The sequence below is a fragment of the Ambystoma mexicanum genome, chromosome 9 (assembly GCF_040938575.1).
Source record: "Ambystoma mexicanum isolate Mex_15411 chromosome 9, UKY_AmexF1_1, whole genome shotgun sequence".
In the NCBI taxonomy this organism is placed as follows: Eukaryota; Metazoa; Chordata; class Amphibia; order Caudata; family Ambystomatidae; genus Ambystoma; species Ambystoma mexicanum.
Window position 1 is genome coordinate 1,501,375,479 of NC_090931.1, and position 21,330 is coordinate 1,501,396,808.

Sequence of the window (21,330 nt, forward strand, 5' to 3'; positions counted from 1 at the left end):
AGCACACCTTATTACATTTAAGTTTCTAATTAGTAGATCTAATAACTTATGGTAATGAGATGAAATCTTAACAAGAATTTAAGGTGCGTGGGAGGAACAAACAACCTTGGCATCTAGGTTGAAAAAGGAAATGAAAAACAGAAAGGGTTCCCAATCAGGGCACTCTTGTCCCCTGCACACTGTCTAAAGTCTGAATAAGTCCGATAAATCTATTGTGGGCAGTATACCATTTTTCAATTAAATTACAGTAAGTCAAAATTTGCTCCGCATATCCTTACATCTGGTGTTACAACACTGAGGGCTAAACTGCATGACAAGGGTACAGGTAAGATGTTCTTTTACATTGATTGATGTGTACAGTTTCAGTTTTAAGCAGCTGATTACTTGTCATCCACCAATGCAGCTTGTGTACACTACTGTGCGTATGGTGTACATGTTTCAAGGTTCAAGCACTGGTGTGGTTCACATCATTACTTTCTGTCCCCCCATCCCACGTGGACATCAAAAACATTCATTCTTCTGTGGCGCTAAACCGGGATGTGATCTGACCACCTGGTTATTCTATGTGTACATGGCTGCCTTGGCATGTGTGATGAGCACTTTCACCTCTGACATTCAGTGTAATGTGGTTGACACCAGACTTTCTTTAAGTCTACCCTCATCCGCATCCTATTCATCACTCATATCTAACTGTATGTCCACGACTCCGTCATGGTGTGCTGCAAACACCCTCTGCCTTAACACCAGTAGGACAGAGGTAGTTTGTATTGGGAACCCTGATCCAGCTTTGACATTTTCACAGTGGCCAGACTCCGTTGGCCCTGCAGCGGCACGCACAAACATGGATGTTGACATTTGTGGTCATCTTCAACTCCACTATCTCCTTCTCATGAAACTTTTCAGATATCTCTCGTGAGTACAACTATCAGCTAGACCTCCTCAGTGGTCCAGTGCCTTTGCTCACTTTCAAGCAGCAGGTCACAGTCTACATAGCCCTGGTTGTCTCCAGGTTGGACTTCTGCAACAGTTTCCTTATCAACTGCCCAGTTTCTGATCCACCCACTCTATGACTGGACCATGACATGACCACAAAACTTAACCTTGTGCTCAAGAGCAGGGAGCACTTCTGTGTAGCACTGAAATGCCTCCACTGGCTACCAGTGGGCACTGAAATGCCTGCACTGGCTACCCACGGCTGCAAGTGGAAAATTAGAGTAACTGCATTTTCCACAAACATTTGTGGTGCCTGGAAACTACCTATCTGGAACGAGTCATACCTAAATACTCTCCCTCACAAACACTCCACTCTTGTACCTCCAACCTTCTTCGAGTGAGCAAATTCTCATACAAGATATTGGGAGGAAGATCGTTCTTCTCAACAGGGGCCTCCCTCTGGAATGGCATCCCTGCCACATTTTGTATAATCACCTTGACTTCATACAAGTCCTCTGGGGTTTACTCTTATACTCTTCTATCTCTCTCCCTCCACCCTGCTAAAGTATCCCTCAGCTCTATACCTCGCTCACTCAATTTCTACATTCAGCCCAATGACTGGCCGCCTGATGTAGCTGAGTGTCTCACAGGTCCATGGCACGCCCGGCAGTGTTAGGCAAACTCGTCTCAGGGTCTTGCAGTGGCATCGGCCTCACAGCACTTGTGGAATGGCCCTAGTGAGTTGCATCTCTGTGCACTTACCCCCACCTCCACACACTCGATGCACTTGGAGCACCCCCAAACTTGTTCACACACTCCACCTCCACTCCCCTGTAAATGTTTGTGTACTTGCTGGTTCTGTTGCACCATGGCTGTTGATCATCTGTCTGTTCCACCCTGTCCTCACTCCCTGCATGATGGCACATTCAGTCACTTAATAAACATTGAGGATTTGCTGTCCAACAGATCCACTCTTACATCTCCTGTTAATAGTACAGTATGCAATTACTCGTCCTGTACAGACCATTAGGGGTCTTGGAAATTGAGGACTCTGAACTAGTGTTGTTTTTCAGCTTGTTCCATCCATCATTGAGCAGTTTTAGACACTTGGCTTATGTATTTGTACAGGTATCTATCTCCTTTGACATTACATACCATACCACAGTCTGGTGATAATTGGACATGACTTTGCCTTTGTACCATTCTGAATAACCGTTGCCGTTGCTGCTCTTAATAATCGTTCCTTTCGCTGCCCCGAATAATCGCTGCATTTCGTTGCCTCTGCATCATTATGAATAGCAATTTCACTGCTTGCAATAGCGGCTGCCTTTGTTGCAATATTATGAATATTCCTATCTGATGGATCCCTCCCTCGTGATCTGTGTGCTAATTTGAACAGACCTAGCCATCTGTTGTTACCCTACAGTTACCCGTTGCTTGCCCATAGTTACTTCGCATGCCTGCCAGCAAACACTATTCCGCTTCCAGTCACTATCTCCCAGCGGAGCTCTGTTTGCCTTTTGTGCACTTTCAGACTTCATAGCACTTCTGTTTTTACACCTTTGCACGCACAGTTCGTAATTGTCCATACCTACTTCTGTTAACTCTGTACTGCACTCTCTTTAACGCCTACAATCTTGCCATACTGCAGCTCACTATGTTCATGCACTACCTAATACGACACTCTCATCTGTTACTCTTCATGATAACATCCCTGGCCACGACACTCACCCACAGCCACAGCGCCCTTCCACCCCAACCCACCTCCCTTGAGATATTTAATCTCACTATGTCTAATCCAGCTAGCTGCCCTAACTACAATTGGCCATCATGCCAGAGAGCTCCCACTCCTGCCTTTACCACTGGACGGCACCATAGCAGCAGCACATCGTCGATATCCACACCTCTACCCACTAATCCATATCTGAACTCCCCTGCCCTATGGCTGGAACACTTGGCTACCAAACTCACACCCAATAAACCATGTGCCCTGTACCTAGGGAACTTCAGAATGGGTTCTAGATTCCCTCATGCAGTTTGCCATTCACAGAACCTTAACACTACATCAAAATACCCATTACCCAGCCAGTTACTCCCTGGCTCCATAAACTCCTCTCCCCCGATCACTCATGACCTCACTTCCCACTTCCCCAAGGAAACTCTGATTAAGGGTGCCTTGGTCAATGCCAGGTCACTCCCTGCTCATGTGTTGGACATCGCTGATTTTATCACAACTCAAGATCTTGACTTCCTGGCCTGGTTACATGCAGCCTCTGGACCATTACTATCCCTCACCATCCCCACTGGATATACTATCATCAGATGCGACCGTAACACCAATCAGTCGAAAGGCGGTGGTGTCGCCTTTATACCGTAATTACCTTCAAGGTCCCTTTGCGGGTCCCTACTTTAACGGCTGGTCTAGACCAGCCGTTAAGGTTGGGTCCCTCAAAGGGACCTCGTAATAAGGCGGTAAGGGTTAACGTCACCGGTACCCTTACCGGTGACCGTTAACCCTTACCGCCTACTGCGTAATGAGGCCCTAAATGTCAAATTAGCTTACTTGGTGACTTCAACCTTGGCTTTCAAGACCCTAACGACCCTAAAGCATTGGACATTGCCAACACTCTAACTGACCTGGGCTTCTCCCACCGTATCCAGGAACCCACCCATATCAAGGGGAGAACACTTGACTGGTTAGTCAACTTAAATTGCAGCATTAACCCACAGTCTAACTTACCCTGCGCTTGGTCAGACCATCATACGATTACCTTCAACATCAAAGCCAACGACCAATGACTCAAACAGGACATTGCTCCCTCAATTTGTACTAGAAATAAAATGGACATAACGAGCAAAAAACTGCTCCCTCTTACCTTACCCATTTTAAACTAAGTGTCATCATCATGCACGGACCACGCAGTATTAGTTGATATTAAGCATACGATGCTCAAAGCCATGAACGCCATTGCCCCAATCAAACTCAGGAAACCCAAACCACGTGCACACCTCAATTCGTGGTTCAAACCACATTTGACAGTGTTAGGTAAAGAAAAGCAAAACGCTGAAGCACGTTGGAAAAGTCATCCTTCTGACGCCAACAAGGACAGCCTCACTATAGTGTCCCTTAACTATAAAGAGGCTATCTTCCAAGCGAAAAAAGATACCTATAACAAGCGTATTATGCAAGCTGACTCCAACACCAAAGAGCTCTTCAAAATTCTAAAAGAACTTGAATCTCCCGCAACTCCTCCTGACACTTGCAGCAAAGACAGCACATGGTGCTCAAATATACAAAAAGTGCTCCTTGACAAAATCGCTACACTCCAATCCAAAATCAATGCTAAACAAAGTAGCCTTCAGATTGACCAGCAGCTCAACCCCCCCACTCGCATAACCACCCCCATCTCTCACACTCATAAACCCTTCAGTTTCTCACCACTAACTATCCCAGAGTTTGAAAGCATCATCAACAAACTCAAACCCTCCAACTGCCAAGGAGACACGTGCCCAGCCCCTACTATTGCGGAGGCCACACATGAACTAGCCCCTTTTATCACTGCCTATATAAACTCATCCTTCAACGCAGGCATCGTCCCGGATAACCTTAAGCATGCATGGGTCATCCCCCATTCTCAAAAAACCCACCCTTGACCTGAGCATACCCACTAACTACAGGCACATCACCACTGTACCATTCTTGCTTAAAATACTGCACCGAGCTGCTTATCTGCAGATCCAGGATTACTTGGAATCTAACAAACTCCCTGGTCTCAGGCAATCTGGCGTTTGGCTTAGGCATGGTACCGAAACTGCCCTCATTGATTTAAAAACTCAAATTGAGGATTCGAAAGATAATTGGAAACTGGCCCTTCTACTATTACTAGATTTATCAGCAGCTTTCCTTTTGGTTAGCCACCAAATCCTCTGTCGGCAATTCAAATCAGCTGCCCACTTCTCAAACTCTGCCACCTCCTGGATTAGATCCTTCCTGGATAATAGATCTATGCGGGTCTTCTCCCCTTCAGCCTCCGCTGAGCCTTCACCCGTCCATTGCGGTGTCCCTCAAGGATCTTGTGTCTCACCGACACTTTACAACGTGGTCACAAAACCGCTCTTCGATATTCTTGACTATCTGGGTGTCACCTACACTAACTATGCCGATGACACCCAGATACTCATCCCGATCCCCGGAGACCATACAGTGGGTACAAAATCCTTGATTGATGTCTACCTGGTCATTCAGGCGTGGATGGCACAACACAAGCTTTGCCTCAACAATGATAAAACGTAGCTCCTCATCCTGGGCTCCCATTATCATCTTAATAAACTAGATCTTTCATTCGAATCATTCACCATCGATGGCAATACCATCAAGGTATCCAATGATACTAAATCTCTAGACATCTACCTCAACTTTACCTTATCACTTTCCAGACAAACCAATGCTGTAATCTCAGCCTCCGCCTACATGTGCAAACTCATTACAGCCTGCCGACCCTTCCTTACTACTGCTAACTGCACCATCCTAGCTAGAACACTCATTATGTCTAAGATTGACTATTGCAATGCCCTCTATTTAGGGACAAGCCAACAAAACCTAAATAAACTTCAGGTCACACAGAACAACGCTATCAGGGCATCCCTAAATATTCCCAGGAATCAGCAAATCTTTGACACCAGACGCACTTTTACGTTGGCTCTCAGTAGCTCAGAGAATCTCCCTTAAAATGCTTGCCCTCACCCACAAGTGTCTGGCCAACCAGGCTCCCATCTACTTGGCAAGCGATTCACACCTCACACCTCTACCCAAACTCAGAGAGTTGCCCAAGCCCACTGCCTCTCCCTTCCCAGGTTCAAGCTTCAGAAAGCTCATAGGGTTAGTTTCCCGGTCGTAGCCACCAAACTGTGGAATTCTCTGCCCAACACGCTTAGATCGGAACCCGCCTTCCATTCCTTCAAGAGCAAAGCCAAACTGTGGCTCTCTTCTCAAGACAATCCTCCAATTGAATGACTCTTAACCTTGCTGCTGCCACTGTCCGGCATGCACTTTGGTTGTAATACTGTGTATATAACCTGTTTGTAATTATGCAACTTTGATTGGATATATATTCTACAATCATATATTGTATATTATGTATTGTACATATATTCTGTACCATGTCCTACAACATTTAAGCTGTATAATTTGTCAATGTGACTCAAGTTATGCGCCCAGATGCCTTTGGGCCAGGCACGCTATACAAATAAACAAAATACAAATACAAATACAAAATGACATATGGGATGGTTTATGTGACACACAGGTGATTTGATGGCTAGTTTGGTCTGCTGGTAGTGGCATACTCCCGCTTAAATGTGAATCTTTTGGAAGCACAATATGAAATTTGTTTTACTTCTAAGGGATGCACACAATGTTGCACTTCCAAGGACACATTCTCAGGGTGGTTTGGTGGTCACAGGCGATTGGCCCTTTGTCATCATTGAATGGCACCTGGAATGTGCCAGGGTTGTGTGCACTCCACAGGGGATGGATTTTAGGTGAAAAATGCCCTTTGCCCAGCCATACGCAAGCAGCGTGCATGTGGTTGGGGATGTGGGGGCACCACCATGTCCACGGTACACCACGCTGTGTTGCAACATTGTGCAGGACATATGCTGCCACAATGATCCTGCACATTACTGGTGGTATCTATAGCAGCTCACCACTGGAGTGGTCAAGGGAGCGGAAACGTGACTTCAGCACTTCAAATGTGCGCTCCACTATGGCCCGAGTTACAATATGGGCTGTGTTGTATCTTACCTGGGGCGTGTGGCAGGGTTCCGTATTGGCGTCAACATGTAGGTGCTCAGAGGGTAGGCACTGTACCCTGGAGAGGTGAAAATGCTTGTCATTGGTGTGTATGTGTATGTATGTGACATGCATGCATGTGCAGGGGAATTAATACTCACCAATGAGCCATGTGTTGCCATGCCTCCCAGTTTACAGGGCGTGACATAGGGCCTCATTACGACCCTGGTGGTAAGGCAATAACGGCACTGGTAGTGCTACCGGCGCCGTTGTTGCCTCACCGCCTCATTACGAGTTCTGCTCCCGGGTGCCGGACTGCACGTGTGGTCTGACCAGGCGTGCATACCGGCACCCGCGAACAGAGCAGGATGGTAGCAGCGGTACCGTTATTAATGGCATCGATGCTACCATCCTCTCCATGCCCATTGAGCCCTATGGGGGCTCAAATGAGAATAGGGATGTACTGGGTCCCAAAAAGTGGGAGTTACCGGGCCCGCAAAGGTCAGAATGGCCCGGTAATTCCCATTTTCCGGGACCTGGATCCGAGTTTGGGGGTAGCCATGCTGGTAAAAAACAGCATGGCTACCTCCAAACTCGTAATGAGGCCCATTCTGTATATATAACTATCATGGGTGGAGCCTGGATAGTTGCATATACAGAAGTTATGATGCCCTTGGCATCACATACAACAGGCTCTCTCTCTCCCAGTTGATGGAGTGCTAGTGTTTACGATTGTGATATATGTGCTCTGTAGCCCTCGGTGGATATAGAGCCACATGGGTGCAATCCTGGACCACGCTCTGCCTTTCTGCAGGTGTTCTGGGCATGTAGATGTGCCTGCAGACTGAGGGGCATGCAGTCATTATTGCCAACACCTGGTGTAGGCAGCGTGACTGTGGGGGCTGTGAAATGCCCCCAACTATGGCAGTGGTCCGCTAAAATGACCCAGTGGCCAAAAATGCAGTACATTGAGCCCCTTTTACAAGGGGCTCAGTGCTTAGGAGCACAGGGTGGGTGATGTAAGGTCATCTTCACACTCTGTGACCAGGTCTAAGATGATATGAGGTGGAAACCTATACATGGCATAGACCTGGCCCTTTAGGTTTTCCCCACACCTCGCAATTTTGTCTCATCTGTATTAATTGTGTTAGTTGTCAAAATGCTCTTTAAGTTTAATTAGGCCACCTGCGGTGCAGGAAATGAGGACACCATCATCCTCAAAGATTTGCAATGGAATCTTTTCCCCCATATGCTTTGAGCATCAGTTGTGTGTGTGAGATGGTCTATTACCCAGCACCCCATTTAAGAACACATTAAACAAGGTGGAGGCTAGAATACACTGTTGTCTAACACCCTTAACAACAGTAAAGTGTTTACAGCATTACTGTGTCATTATCCACGCGATTTCGGATTTCAAGTGCTACAACTAGTTGTAATTGTAATTGTTTATTTGTAAAGTGAGTATACACAAGTGAAGTGCTTCAAAGCGCTTCAAGGCGGGAGGGGGACAAGGGAAAACAGTGTCATTCTTAAGCCTTCAAGATTCCGAAAGATCTAAGAACAGTACCTAGCACACTAGGCCAGAGGCATATATACTAGTGAAGTGCTTGACGAAGGGTGAGAGGAGAAAGCGGGGGGGGGGAACACAAATCAATAAACTACATAGTCCTGGCCTGGTGACATTTCAGATTGCTTGGTGGTTGATCATCCACGCGTCTGTGCATGAGTATTTCAAGCACGACCAGCTTGGGGGGGGAGATGTAGGGAGGACTGGACAGAACAGACGGGGAGGGGTGCACGTGTGCCCATTCCAGCAGGGGCCAGGGATAAGTGCAGAGTGGTTGCCCATATCATGGAGCATATTGCAGTAGTACCAAGTAGAGGCCCGAAGGCAAGTGCAGGACTGACGGGTGAGCCTGGGACCTGTTAAGTTCTGGAGTTGCGCCCGGCGACCAGTCAGCTAAATGAGCAGGTTGGGGATGAGAAGGAGGGAGGGAAACAAGCGAAGAGAAGGAAATTAGCAGGGTAGAGGGAGAGAGAAAGAGGAAGAGAAGAGGAAGGTCTTGAGGCATTTTCCGGAACTTGAGGAAGTCCGGCTCAAGACGGAGAGAGGTAGGTAGGCTGTTCCGTTCCAGAGGTAGGCACCTGCAGAGGATAGGGATCTACCCCTAAGTCTCTGTTTGGACAAACGGCTCACCCGCAGATAGTTGGTGGAGGCCGAGCGGAGGGCTCTAGAAGGAGATTATTTGGGAAGAGAGCATTGTAGATAGTAAGGGCACAGGTCCCATAAAGCCTTGTGGCAGAGGGTCTTGAACTTGATTCTTGCAGCTATGGGGAGCCAGTGGAGATATTTCAGCGCCGTAGAGATGCAGTCCCTGGGCTTGATGCCAAGGATAAGTCTTCCGATTCTGTTCTGGATAAATTGAAGAGGTCGGAAAGTAGAAGTAGGAAGATTGAGAAAGAGACTGTTGCAGTAGTCAAGTCTGGAGAGAACCAGGGCTCTGGTAACAATGAACCTCTGGGGGAAGGTGATAAAGGGTAGAATACCTCTGAGGAGGTGCAGCTGGTAGTGGGACTTTTTGGACACGTCCGAGAAGGAGACAGTAGAGTCAAAGATGACCCAACGATTGTTTGCCTCACTGGTGGGTGGGGGCGCAGGACTAAGGGAGGTTGGCCAGAGTGAGAGTGGGATAGTGGGAACAGGGGTCCCAATGAGGACGATAGCTATCTTGCTGGCATTAAGGCAAAGGTTGTTAGCAGCACAGCAGGACTGAATTGCAGACAGACAGTCAGGAATGAGCGAGGAGGAGGAAGAGGCCAAGGGTAGCCTGAAAGAGAGCTGTGTGCCATCCGCATAGCACTGAAAGTTGGAGGTAAAGGTAGAGATTTTGTGTGCCAAAGCGGCCCTGTAGACATTGAAAAACCAGGTGATGCATTAGATCACTGGGGGACACCACAAGTAGAGAGAGTAATAGCGGAGTGGAAGGACTCAAGTTCCACCTGGGAATGACGGTCATAGAGAAAGGACGCAAGCCACGCCAGGGCCTGATCTGTGATGCCCAGGGTATCACAGAGGCGGCCGATCAGGATGCTGTGGTTTACTGTATCAAAAGCAGAGGAGAGACCAAGGAGAATGAGGACAGAAGGAGAGTCGGGTCAAGGTTTGAGAGCAGATCCTCATGGGTGTTAGGAAGAGCAGTTTCTGTGCCTCTGAATGCTCTAAAGCCAGACTGATGGTCATGGAGAAAACCAACAGATTCAGTGTTGAGGGTAAGCTGAGAAATAGCCAACTTCTCCAGGAGTTTACCTAGAAAAGGAGTGATGGAGATTGGGCGATAGTTAGCCGGAATATAAGGGTCGGCAGAGGGTTATCTGAGCAGAGGATGCACAGGAGAGTGTTTGAGAGAAGTGGGGAAGACTCCAGTGGCAAAGGAGAGGTTGCAGGGTTCTGACAAGGCTGGAGCTAGAGAGTCAATGTTGTCCTTGGTGGTTTTGGAGGGGCAAGGGTCCATCTGTTTGGAGGAGGCTATCAAAGACCGGACATGTCTAGAAATCTTTAGGTGTGACAGGAGAGAGGGAGGAGAGAAGGGGAGCAGTGGGGGCAGCCGAAGGGGGCACAGGAGATGATGGTGCACGAGTGGGTGCGGAGTAGAGAGAGGACAGGATGTTCTGTGTTTTGGCAGTGATGTGTGAAGCCAGGGCCCCACAAAGGACATGGGTGGGTGCAATAGAGGATGAGACTGCAGTAGGGTTGGCCAGCTCCTTACAGACTTTAAAAAATTCTGCCGTATTGTTGAAATCCACAGAGATGACGGCTTGAATATGGACCCTTTTCCTGCACTGGATACAGAGTCTGTAATGCATTTGCAGAAGGCGGTTGCCCAGCTTGTGAGAGGGTGCACCTGAAGAGCCCCATTTCCGTTCCGCTGCCCGGCACTTGCGTTTAAGGTCAGCTAGATCAGAGACGTACCAAGTGTTGCATTTTTTGGGAGGCTTCAGTTGGACCCTCATGATAGGGGAAAGGCTGTCGAGAGTAATCGAGATGGAAAGGTGAAAGTTGGAGAGGACTGTATCAGGGTTTGAGTCAGCTGCCAGAGCAGGAGGAGGCGAGTAGGATGAGGCAAAGGCAGCCACTGACACTTTATTCATGGGTTGGAAGACCTTGTATGTGGGAGGCAGTGCAGGGTTTGCCGGTGCTAAAAGAGAAGAGAATTTCAAGTGAGAGGACAGAAGAGAGTGATCAGTCCATGAAAGTGGAGTAATGAGAGGGATAGAGAGAGGGAGATCTGTGGAGATGAAAGCATCCATGGTGTGGCCAGAAGTGTGTGTCAGACCAGAGGGTAGAATGGAGAGAGAGAGCTAGTCGCATTTGTTGCAGAAAGCTCCTGAAGAGTAAAGAGAGTGAACTTGGATGTTGACATCCCCAAGCACGAGGAGTTGAGAGGCGGAGGACAGGAGAGAGGATGCCAGGTCAGACCATTCCGAGAGGAAGAGGGTGGAGTGGCCCGGCAGCCGATAGAAGGTGGCTGGAGTGAGAGAGGGGAGAGAGAGAGCCTGCAGACCAGGCATTCGAAAGAGGAATAGGCCTGAATGGAAATGGTAGAAACAGGGATCCATTCTGGAGAGATCAGGGCAACTCCCCCTCCTGTGCTGTTGAGCCTGGGCTTAGAGAGGATCTTGTAGCCTTCAGAGAGAGGTGTGTCAAAACTTGTGACAGAGCTGTCCTTAAACCAGGTCTCAGTGAGCGCAAGAACATCAACGTCCAGTGAGCGCAAGAACATTAAGGTCCAGGTGTTCAAGGAGGTGGCAGATGTCGGAGGAGTGCTTGACTGCAAAGTGTGGCAACGTCGAGCAGATTGCCATTTTTGAAGGACTTACAGGGGGTGCAGGGGACAGAAGTCCCAACCGTAAGCGGCGTGTGCCATAGAGATAGAGGTCATAGAAGGCAGAGGGGCTAAAGGGAGGGCAGGCAAGGGTGCCGCGACAGTAGTAGATGGCAAGGGAGCCATTGGAGGAGGGAGTTGCGAGGGCACGGGAGCCCCAGAGGCGTTGGAAGTGCATGGCAAGGGCACCAGCATGGGAGAGGCTGACAAGGTCAGTGCTGAGTGTGTGGGCAAGGGAGCCAGGATAGTAGAATACATCAAAGGAGCCATAGTAATAGAGGCAGTGTGACCAGGAGGCACTAAGAGGCCAAGGAGTGCCCTGCAGGGAAGGGAGCCAGGGAGGATGAAGGTGCAGTTGGCAAGGCAGCCAGTTAGGAGGAAGGTGTAAAGTTGATAAGGGGAGGGAGGTAACATTTCAAGAGACATTATTGATGACCCTAGAGGTTGAGGAGCAGGCAAGAAGGACCTCCCAGCGGGTGCCACCATTGATATGTGAGGAAGAGTAGGGAGAGAGCAGAGCAACCATATGAAGAGTCCATAGGTCGGGGAAGGAACAGCGAGGAAGATGTGGGTGCGAGCTCTCTGGCTAAAGCACTGACATAGGTGTCAGCGATAGGAAGGCCAGGGCTGGAGCCAAGTGTGTCCTTCTTAAGTTTCTTCCTGCCAGACTTGGTGAGCGGTGAAGGGTAGGCGATAGAGAAACAGTTGGAGAAGATAGGAGAGATTGAGAGTGCCATGAGGGGACACAGGGCGAGCTACACTTAACCCGGCTGAGCAGCTCAGGCACACAGGAGGGAGTTGACAGGGGGGAGCACACAAACAAGGAAACACAATAGGAAAGGGAAGAAACAGTGGGAGCTAAAAAGGTGAAGGAGTAACAGAGATGACGGGTCAGAGACAAAACAGAGACACGGGAGTAAGTAGGAATTTAACTGGCAGGACAAAGCAAATGCAGGATGGGAGTACATGTAAAATCTATGTTTAAACAAACCGTTACATTCATTGAATGGAGAAAAAACACCTAAGTAAAATTTTCAAACAAACCGTTACAGTCAACGCATGGAGAAAGCACACCTATGTTCAATTTTTAAACCAACAGTCACAACCAGTGCATGAAGAAAGCACACCTAAAGTTGAGTATTAAACCAACAGTCACAATCAGTGCATGGAGAAAGCACAAGAAAATCGAGTATTAAACCAACAGTCACAACCAGTGCATGGTGAACGCACACCTAAAGTAAATTTAACAAACAGTTACAGTCAAAGCATGGAGAAAGCACACCTAAGTTACATTTTTAAACAAACAGTTACAGTCAACGCATGGAGAAAGCTCACCTATGTTAAAATTTTAAACCAACATTCACAATCAGTGCATGGTGAACGCACACCTAAAGTAAATTTAACAAACAGTTACATTTAATGAATGGAGAAAGCACAACTAAAACGAATATTTTATGACACAGATATTACAGCACGGCAGCACAGAAGTGTGGGCACTGTGGTGGGAGCTCTGTAGAATTAAGAGGTAGATCTTACGTGTAAGGGTACATATATCAACAGAGCTAGGGCAATGGGCCATGTCTGGAAGGCAGAGGGTAGGAGTCATGGAGAGATGGGGAAGGCCATTGACCAACAGTGAGGGATGCCACAGCCTAAGGGATCTAGGATGCAGTACCCATCATAGTCCATGTCTTAGCCAGCAGTTACAAAGAATGAGGCCACATGTTGAGCCAGGCCCAGACAGGGCCTTAGATGAGGACTTCCAAGATTCCCAAAAGATCTGATTATCATCAGGAAAAGGCACAGTGGTTGGAAGGGAATTCCAATTTGTGGCCCCTATATCACCTGTAGCCTTCAGATGGAGCACTTGCGGAACTGTTAGGAATATGCACATTTCTCTTTGCAAAATATCTCTTGATTTTCCTGACAATAACGAATGCCCCCTTGTGATGGAAGTCCTTGTCCAACTTATACATGGATTTTAACTATATGAATTAAGCTTCTCCCACTCTGTACACTAGTATGGTCAGTCTCTATTATGGCACCCATGATGCCTGTAAAGACATGTTCTCTCATTGAAGCTCTTCTCACACTCTGTGCACTGATGTGGTCGCTCTCCAGTATGGCACCTCGGATACCCGTGAAGCAATGCACCTCTGATGCCCATAAAGCAATGTTCTACGATTGAAGCTCTTCTCACACTCTGTACACTGGTAGGGTTTCAGTTCAGTCTGAGGTGTCTAATGTGTTATGAGGCTTGATGCATGAGTAAAGTGTTTTCCACATTCTGTACAGCCATAGGGCTTCTACCCTGTATGGATGCGTTGGTGTGTGTACAGGCCTGATTTATGAGGGAAGCTTGCCTCACACTCTGATCACTCGTAGGGTCGCTCCCCAGTATGGATCTTCTGATGCTTCTGCAGGTGTGAGCTCTGAGTGAAATTTCTCCCACATTCTGTACACTGGTAGGGTCGCTCCCCAGTATGGGTCTTCTGATGCATGTGCAGATTTGAGCCACGAGTGAAGCTTTTCTCACACTCTGTACACTGGTATGGCCGCTCCCCAGTATGGATCTTCTGATGATTCTGCAGATGTGATCTCTGAGTGTAGGTTTTCTCACATTCTGTACACTGATATGGCCGCTCTCCAGTGTGGGTCTTCTGATGCTTCTGCAGGTGTGATCTCCGAGAAAAACTTCTCCCACATTCTGTACACTGGTAGGGTCGCTCGCCAGTATGGGTCTTATGATGCAGGTGCAGATTTGATCTCCCAGTGAAGCTTTTATCACACTCTGTACACTGGTAAGGCCGCTCCCCAGTATGGATCTTCTGATGCAGGTGCAGTTTTGATCTCTCAATGAAGCTTTTCTCACACTCTGTACACTGGTATGGTCGCACCCCAGTATGGATCTTCTGATGCAGGTACAAACATGAGCTCTGAGTGAAACTTCTATCACACTCTGTACACCGGTATGGCCGCTCCCCAGTATGGATCCTCTGATGCTTGACAAGATCTGTGCTCCGAATGAAGCTTTTCACACACTCTGAGCATTGGTATGGCCGCACCCCAGTATGGATCTTCTGATGATTCTGCAGGTCTGAGCTCTGAGTAAAGCTTTTCTCACACTCTGTACACTCATAGGGTCGCACCCCAGTATGGATCTTCTGATGATTCTGCAGATGTGATCTCTGAGTGTAGCTTTTCTCACACACTGAGCACTGGTATGGTCTCTCTCCAGTATGGATCCTCTTATGCTGCTTCAGTTCTGAGCTGTAAGGGAAGCATTTTTCACAATCTGTACACTGGTATGGTCGCTCCCCAGTATGGGTCTTCTGATGTGTCCCCAGGTGGGAGCTCTGAGTAAAGCTTTTCTCACACTTTGAGCACTTGAAAGGCCTTTCCCCTGTGTGGGTTCTCTGATGTATTCTCAGGTGTGATGCCCAATTAAATAGCATATTGCATTCCATGCACTCATAGGACTTCGCCACAGCATGCATCCTTTGATGGCTGCTCATTCTCTGTTGAAAGAAGCAGAGGTACACTTTATTATTGTCTGTCTCGTACAGCCTAAAAAACAATAGATCAAGTGCAGAGATTGTAATCCTCACTATACTCGAGGCTCACAAACTCACTGTGTGATCCTCTGAGAAGCCACACTTGTGAGCCTTCACCAATCAGGAGGCAGACATGGAAAAAATGCACTTGTTGAGAGAATCCTATACGGACTTACATGTACAATATTTAGTACAAATCTATTTGTATTTGCCCCCGTGCATGAATAGATGAGACCTGGGCATGAATCTCACTTTGACTGTTTGATGCAGTATTTTTCTAAAACAGGAAATTAATTGGGTAAAAATAAAATTATCCATGAGTAGATCACTTTTTAAATTTTTTTATTGTGTCATTTGGCTATTAAACAAGCCTTAAAGGAATGTTTCGGTCAAATTTTTTTATTGTCCCTACGGGTCGGCCATGTGTTTTTAAGCCTAAATCGCTCGATTTTAGAAACATTTCCTATCGACCTTACCCGAGTTTTCGTCCATTAAACGCACGCGAAAACAGGCACCAGGGCGCTGCCATTTTGTGATAATCCTATCACTTGCCGCAACACCCTGGCTGACCTGCTTTTGCGGCACTAAATCATATCCCCCGCCCCTGAGCCTGTCATCAGCAGGTGCGTACCGCCCATTTCACAACGCCAAAGCACGTCTCATGTCAACAATCGCTGCGCTTCAGCTAATGACGTGTCGCCATGGAAATGGCAGGACGCCTCTTTCCTCAATAAATATAAAAAGACCGTTTCACAACACACAGCAGCAGATTTTCGATTCCATTCCTCTCACTGTATTTCTTTGAGTATTCTGTGACTCGTTTCTGTGCTCTGGTCAGCTACCTTTGTTGCTTGTAGCCCGTGTGAACACCTGTACCATCGCTATAAATTATTTTAGTTTGTTTACCACACAATGGCTACAATAATGCCCTACACGTACGAGCCCGAGTATACCGAGGAGGAACTACTGGAAAGGGAAACACGCGAAAACGATGGGGCTTCGGACGGCAGTTGGCAGGACGAATCAATGGATGAAGACACTGGACCTAGTCGCATGGATGGTGTTTCCACCTGGTGCACATGCAATCGTTGCGAGCTAATGCCAACCGAGGAGGAGAACTGCTGCTGCTGTGAAAACTCGGGATGCGTGGCCTAAATCTCGGAAGGCAAGTCATGACCGCAATGCATCACCGAGCTGCCAGACTTCAGGGCAGCCTGCCTCACACGGTCTGTGTTGAGGATAATGATGGTGCTTATGCACGAACTTCGCGCAACTGTTCGTCCTCGTAATCCGAGTAACAACTAAGTATAATCTGCTTGTGATGCCACTGCTATTTCATAGTCTTCTACTATATCCAATATTACATATACATATCATGTTAACGCATGAAAGTCGTTCAATAGTGTGCAGTCTCTAGATAGCATTTGTCCAAGCAGAATGCCATTAGTTACAAGAATTGTCATTGACAAGAAACGTTTAATAAACTTATCTTGTTCATTTAAAAAGTTTGTAGCATTCTTTTTCACAAGTGGTACCGGCTGGTGGCCTATCGTTCCTTTACATTGTGGCTTCACGGGAGGCTTGGACACCGCGTTCGAAGAGTAATACCCGCCTGTGCCGTTCGTGCCATAAGAGAAACGTTCCCGAGTGACAGCGGTCAGTACAGGGGATTTTCCTTCGCTGTGCTGCAACCTGACCTGTACAATGTGTAAAGTCTTGTATTTTTGTGCCATCACAATAAGATACAAAATAAAACACCACATATATTTCAACAATGGTTGTTTCGATTTTTTAAATGAATGAAGTGTGTCTCCATTCAAGGATGGACGTCAGACATCTGTGCTCCGAATGGGTGAAGGTCAGGACGCTGTGAAGCGGGGTGGTCACTATCTAAGCTAGCATAATATATTCTCAATAATGCATGCAATAAATAACACTTGTTCAAAGTCTTTCAGTAGGTTATGTCTCTATAAAAGTCACACATATATCTATACTATCAATTAACACACTGGTTGAAGTGTGGGTCTGTGCTCACAAGAATCTCCGGTGTCATTTGTTATTGATAGGCAACGATATACTGTGGTAGGGGTCTAATGTTAATTGGGGATCTGCTAGGTGGGCATCATGGCGTGGTCAGTGGTCTGGCACATGAAGAGAATACCTTGCAGGGACACAGGGTTAGAATGGCAGAAAGTTTCCACTGGCGAGGGTGCGTGGGCAAGGACACGTTTGTGGAGTTGAACGAGCTATGTGCTTAGTTCAGGCTGGTTCACATGCAGGACAGTGATCTCAGAGGAAGATTGATGTGTTACATTTATTAGGTGTTGTAAATACCTCTGGAGTTTTCCAGTCAGAGTGGGAACGAGGGTGGGGGCCATGTGCTCTGCGCGCTGTACTATCGCAGTGAGGCCTGGTCACCAAGATGGAGTCGAAAGGGGGTACAAAAATGTATGCCCCGTGTCCTGTTCAGTGGTCCCATCTACGCAAATGTCAACCAAAGTTAACATCACATAAGGGCAAGGGGCAAACCCACTACTGGAGGCATTTGGTCCGAGTTTCTACTGAGAAGTAAAGGATGAGAGGGGCCTGATGGCCCCTCGCTCCCACACACTTGCCTGCATGCCCACCGGCCCATCCATCCACCCCCCCTCCCATATCAAAGGCATTTCACACCCGTGCATGAACGCTGCCATGGTGTGCTGTCAGGGGCGATAACGGCCAAGGTGCCAAACACCATGTACACTTCAAAAGGTATCCCACGCCAAAGGGGCAATCGCTCACATGGCCTCCTCAGACCCTGTGTCTGCAGGCAGGCCTCCCCTGAGGCAGGCCGCCCCCCTGCAATCCACATAAGTGTGTCTCCATTCAGCAGTCTTCCTGTGGCTTGTCTGCACGCCCACCGGCCCATCCATCCACCCCCCCCATATCAAAGGCATTTCGCACCCGTGCATGAGCGCTGCCATGGTGTGCAGTCAGGGGCGATAACGGCCAAGGTGCCAAACACCATGTACACTTCAAAAGGTATCCCACGCCAAAGGGGCAATCGCTCACATGGCCTCCTCAGAACACGTGTCTGCAGACAGGCCTCCCCTGAGGCAGGACGTCCCCCTGCAATCCACATAAGTGTGTCTCCATTCGGCAGTCTTCCTGTGCCTTGTCTGCATGCCCACCGGCCCATCCATCCACCCCCCCTCCCATATCAAAGGCATTTCGCACCCGTGCATGAGCCCTGCCATGGTGTGCTGTCAGGGGCGATAACGGCCAAGGTGCCAAACACCATGTACACTTCAAAAGGTATCCCACGCCAAAGGGGCAATCGCTCACATGGCCTCCTCAGACGCTGTGTCTGCAGGCAGGCCTCCCCTGAGGCAGGCCGCCCCCCTGCAATCCACATAAGTGTGTCTCCATTCAGCAGTCTTCCTGTGCCTTGTCTGCACGCCCACCGGCTCATCTATCCACCCCACCTCCCACATCAAAGGCATTTCGCACCCGTGCATGAGCGCTGCCATGGTGTGCTATAAAGGGCGATAACGGCCAAGGTGCCAAACACCTTGGCCAACCAACAATGCCTGCCTGTTCGATTAGCGGTTGCCCTTCGAAGACCCATGCTAAATCTGAAGGCACTACAATGCATGTATTCCTGAAAACTGTTGATCGAATAAGAGAATGGGTCAGACATTGCGGATATCCACTGGATGAGCTGGAAAGTAGAGTCCAACAAGTCTTACAGGACAAGAGGGGTGATCGATACCGCATCAGCAGCCGGCACTTTCCCTCGAACATGTACACCACATCTTGGGTAACAAAGAAGAATAAACGGCGAACGACACGATTTCATAACCCACAAACAAAATCTATATATGGGCACAGGGAACTATGCTATATTGCGCATTTTCAAATGCATTACTCAAGTATTCTGTCTCCTTACATGGCAATTTTAAATATTGGCATTTCATTATCAAACAATAATTCACCTTTACAACTGCTTGACTATCCCTTGAATCTGAAGCAAGAACATTCTACTTCCGTGACGTGCTCGCAGTTATCAACCACTTCGAGCGCGTATCAGGTAATCTTACTTGGCTATTCCGCTACAGACTTGTTTTATGCATGTCAAGTAATAGTTTTTATGTATTGTGTGCTTATTTTACCAATTGTTTGGTTAGTGCTTTCCAATTGATATACAACTTAGCTGTCGTCCCCTGGTGTTTGTTTTCAGTTGTAATTAGTGTTATCCATACTAATGCAAGTACTGTCTTTCAGGGAGATGCTGAAGCGTCTACCACATTGACAACAGCCCTAGATGTTCTTCAGCAGCACGATGTATGGATATCGACAGCTCCATCGACCGTGATCATCAGGACTGGAATACCTGTTGTTTGTTCTACACCATGGGCCTCATTACACGGAAGGCGGTGAGCCATGGCGCTATTAGCGCCATGGCTCATGCTGGCAGAAAGGGGATTTACCGCCCCATTCCAAGGTTGGAGGGGCGGTAAATCCCCCTTCCGCCATGCCCTTCCCCATTCCCATTTCTGCCCCATAGGGCTCTATGGGAATGGGGAAGGCGCTAATTACGGCACCGCAATTTTGCGGTGCCGTAATTAGCTCCGAGGTCCCTTAGCAGGTTGGTTTTTAACGCCTGCAAAAAGCAGGCGTTAAAGCACCAACCCGCTAAGGGACTTCGTAGTAAGGCGGTAATGGTTAACGGTCACCGTTACCATTAACAGTGGCCGTTAACCATTACCGCCTTCCGTGTAATGAGGCCCCATGTTTCATTCGTGGTTAGCCATTGATATGTACCTGTGCGGTCGACCCCAAGTGTGTGTTATGTTTTCAATATTGTAATCCTTACTAATGCAAGTACTATGTTTCAGGCAGTTGTTGAAGCATCAACCCCCACACTTGATGCGGAGCCTGACATTCAAGTAATTCCAGGCGAAGTGGAAGCGGGACCATGTGGATACGAATTGGCGCAACAGCTTTCGGACGTGCGCACTACATTTACAACATCCCTAGATATTCTTCTGTCAGTCTAGAAAAATGGATACCTCTACTGTGTGACCGCAAACATATTTTGGTGGCCGTGGGCCAACCGTCTCATGCACAATATGACAGAATATAGGTTTTCGAGTTTGCAAATGAACGGCCATTTTGATGTAACAAAAATCACCATTTTGTTTTCTAACCATTGCTCATTGCTTTCTGTTCCTATTGCTTTGCAGTATATTTTCCGCTTACACTGCTCGACTGTAAAACATTGTTGTCTGTACGTAAAAAGGACAAGGCTGCAGGGGCGAGAAGATCACAAGAGTTTGTTGAAACACAAACGTAGGCAACGCCAGGAAGAATGCCCGGCTCCCTCCCGAATGTAGCCTTGAAGCAGAGCTGCAGGGCATTTAATCATTTTGAAGCTGCCAGCTAGTCTCGTTATATGGTAGAATATGTTAGAATAATATAGCTAAAGGCTTGAATTATGCTTTTCTTACGGCCCCCCTTTGCTGAGCCCGCTAGAGCGTGTCGGCTCCCAGGACACGAATAGCACCTAATAGATAGCAAGGTCCGGAATGCAACTCCCCCCCCCAGTATGTAGCTTGCTTCCAAGAACAGAAGCGCTGTGTTCTATTCAACAACTGAAAGATGCCTTTGCACTCAAAAATTGCAAATTGTTACTAGAATAGATGTTTGAAGGTGTCATAGTTGTCGGAGATGTCCATCATCACACCAAGTTCAAAGCAACCCAATAAAAGGGGGGTGTTAAACATGTCATAGCTGATTGTTTGATATGCATTTTGTATATATGTAACTGATGTACATAATTCACTCTCTTGCATCCCTCAAGGTCTAGAGATACACGTTGCGGGGCGTGAGACCGAGTTGGCCAACTGAGACTTTTGCTTTGCAATAAACCCTAGCTTTGGGAATACAACCTTGTGTCTAGTGTATCTATCGTGTGTGGTGACTCACCTTGTTTCCATAGACGTTAGGGACCCCTAGGGGCCCCTTTCAAGATGGAACCCGAATAGGGACCCTACCCCACTTGTTCCATCGCATAATGTTGTAATTGAGTAAGGTGGAGAACGGCGAGGACGGGACGATCGAGCCGGGATCAAGAGGTGTTCAGGGCGGCCTGTAAAAGTGATGAGAGACTCCTTTGCAGATCTGCACA

At 47.7% G+C, this 21,330-nt stretch overlaps 1 protein-coding gene across 1 annotated transcript in view; it reads right to left on the bottom strand.

The window, feature by feature from the left end:
- LOC138489326 (zinc finger protein 850-like) overlaps nt 1-21,330 on the bottom strand; it is a 424,223-nt gene that overhangs the window by 365,678 nt on the left and 37,215 nt on the right. Inside the window, exons 2-3 of the mRNA XM_069617026.1 lie at nt 13,987-15,125; nt 13,918 (exon numbers count right to left, since the gene is read on the bottom strand). Of these exons, the coding sequence (XP_069473127.1) occupies nt 13,918; nt 13,987-15,122 (1,137 nt within the window). The 5' untranslated portion in view covers nt 15,123-15,125. The remainder of the gene's footprint in view (nt 1-13,917; nt 13,919-13,986; nt 15,126-21,330) is intronic.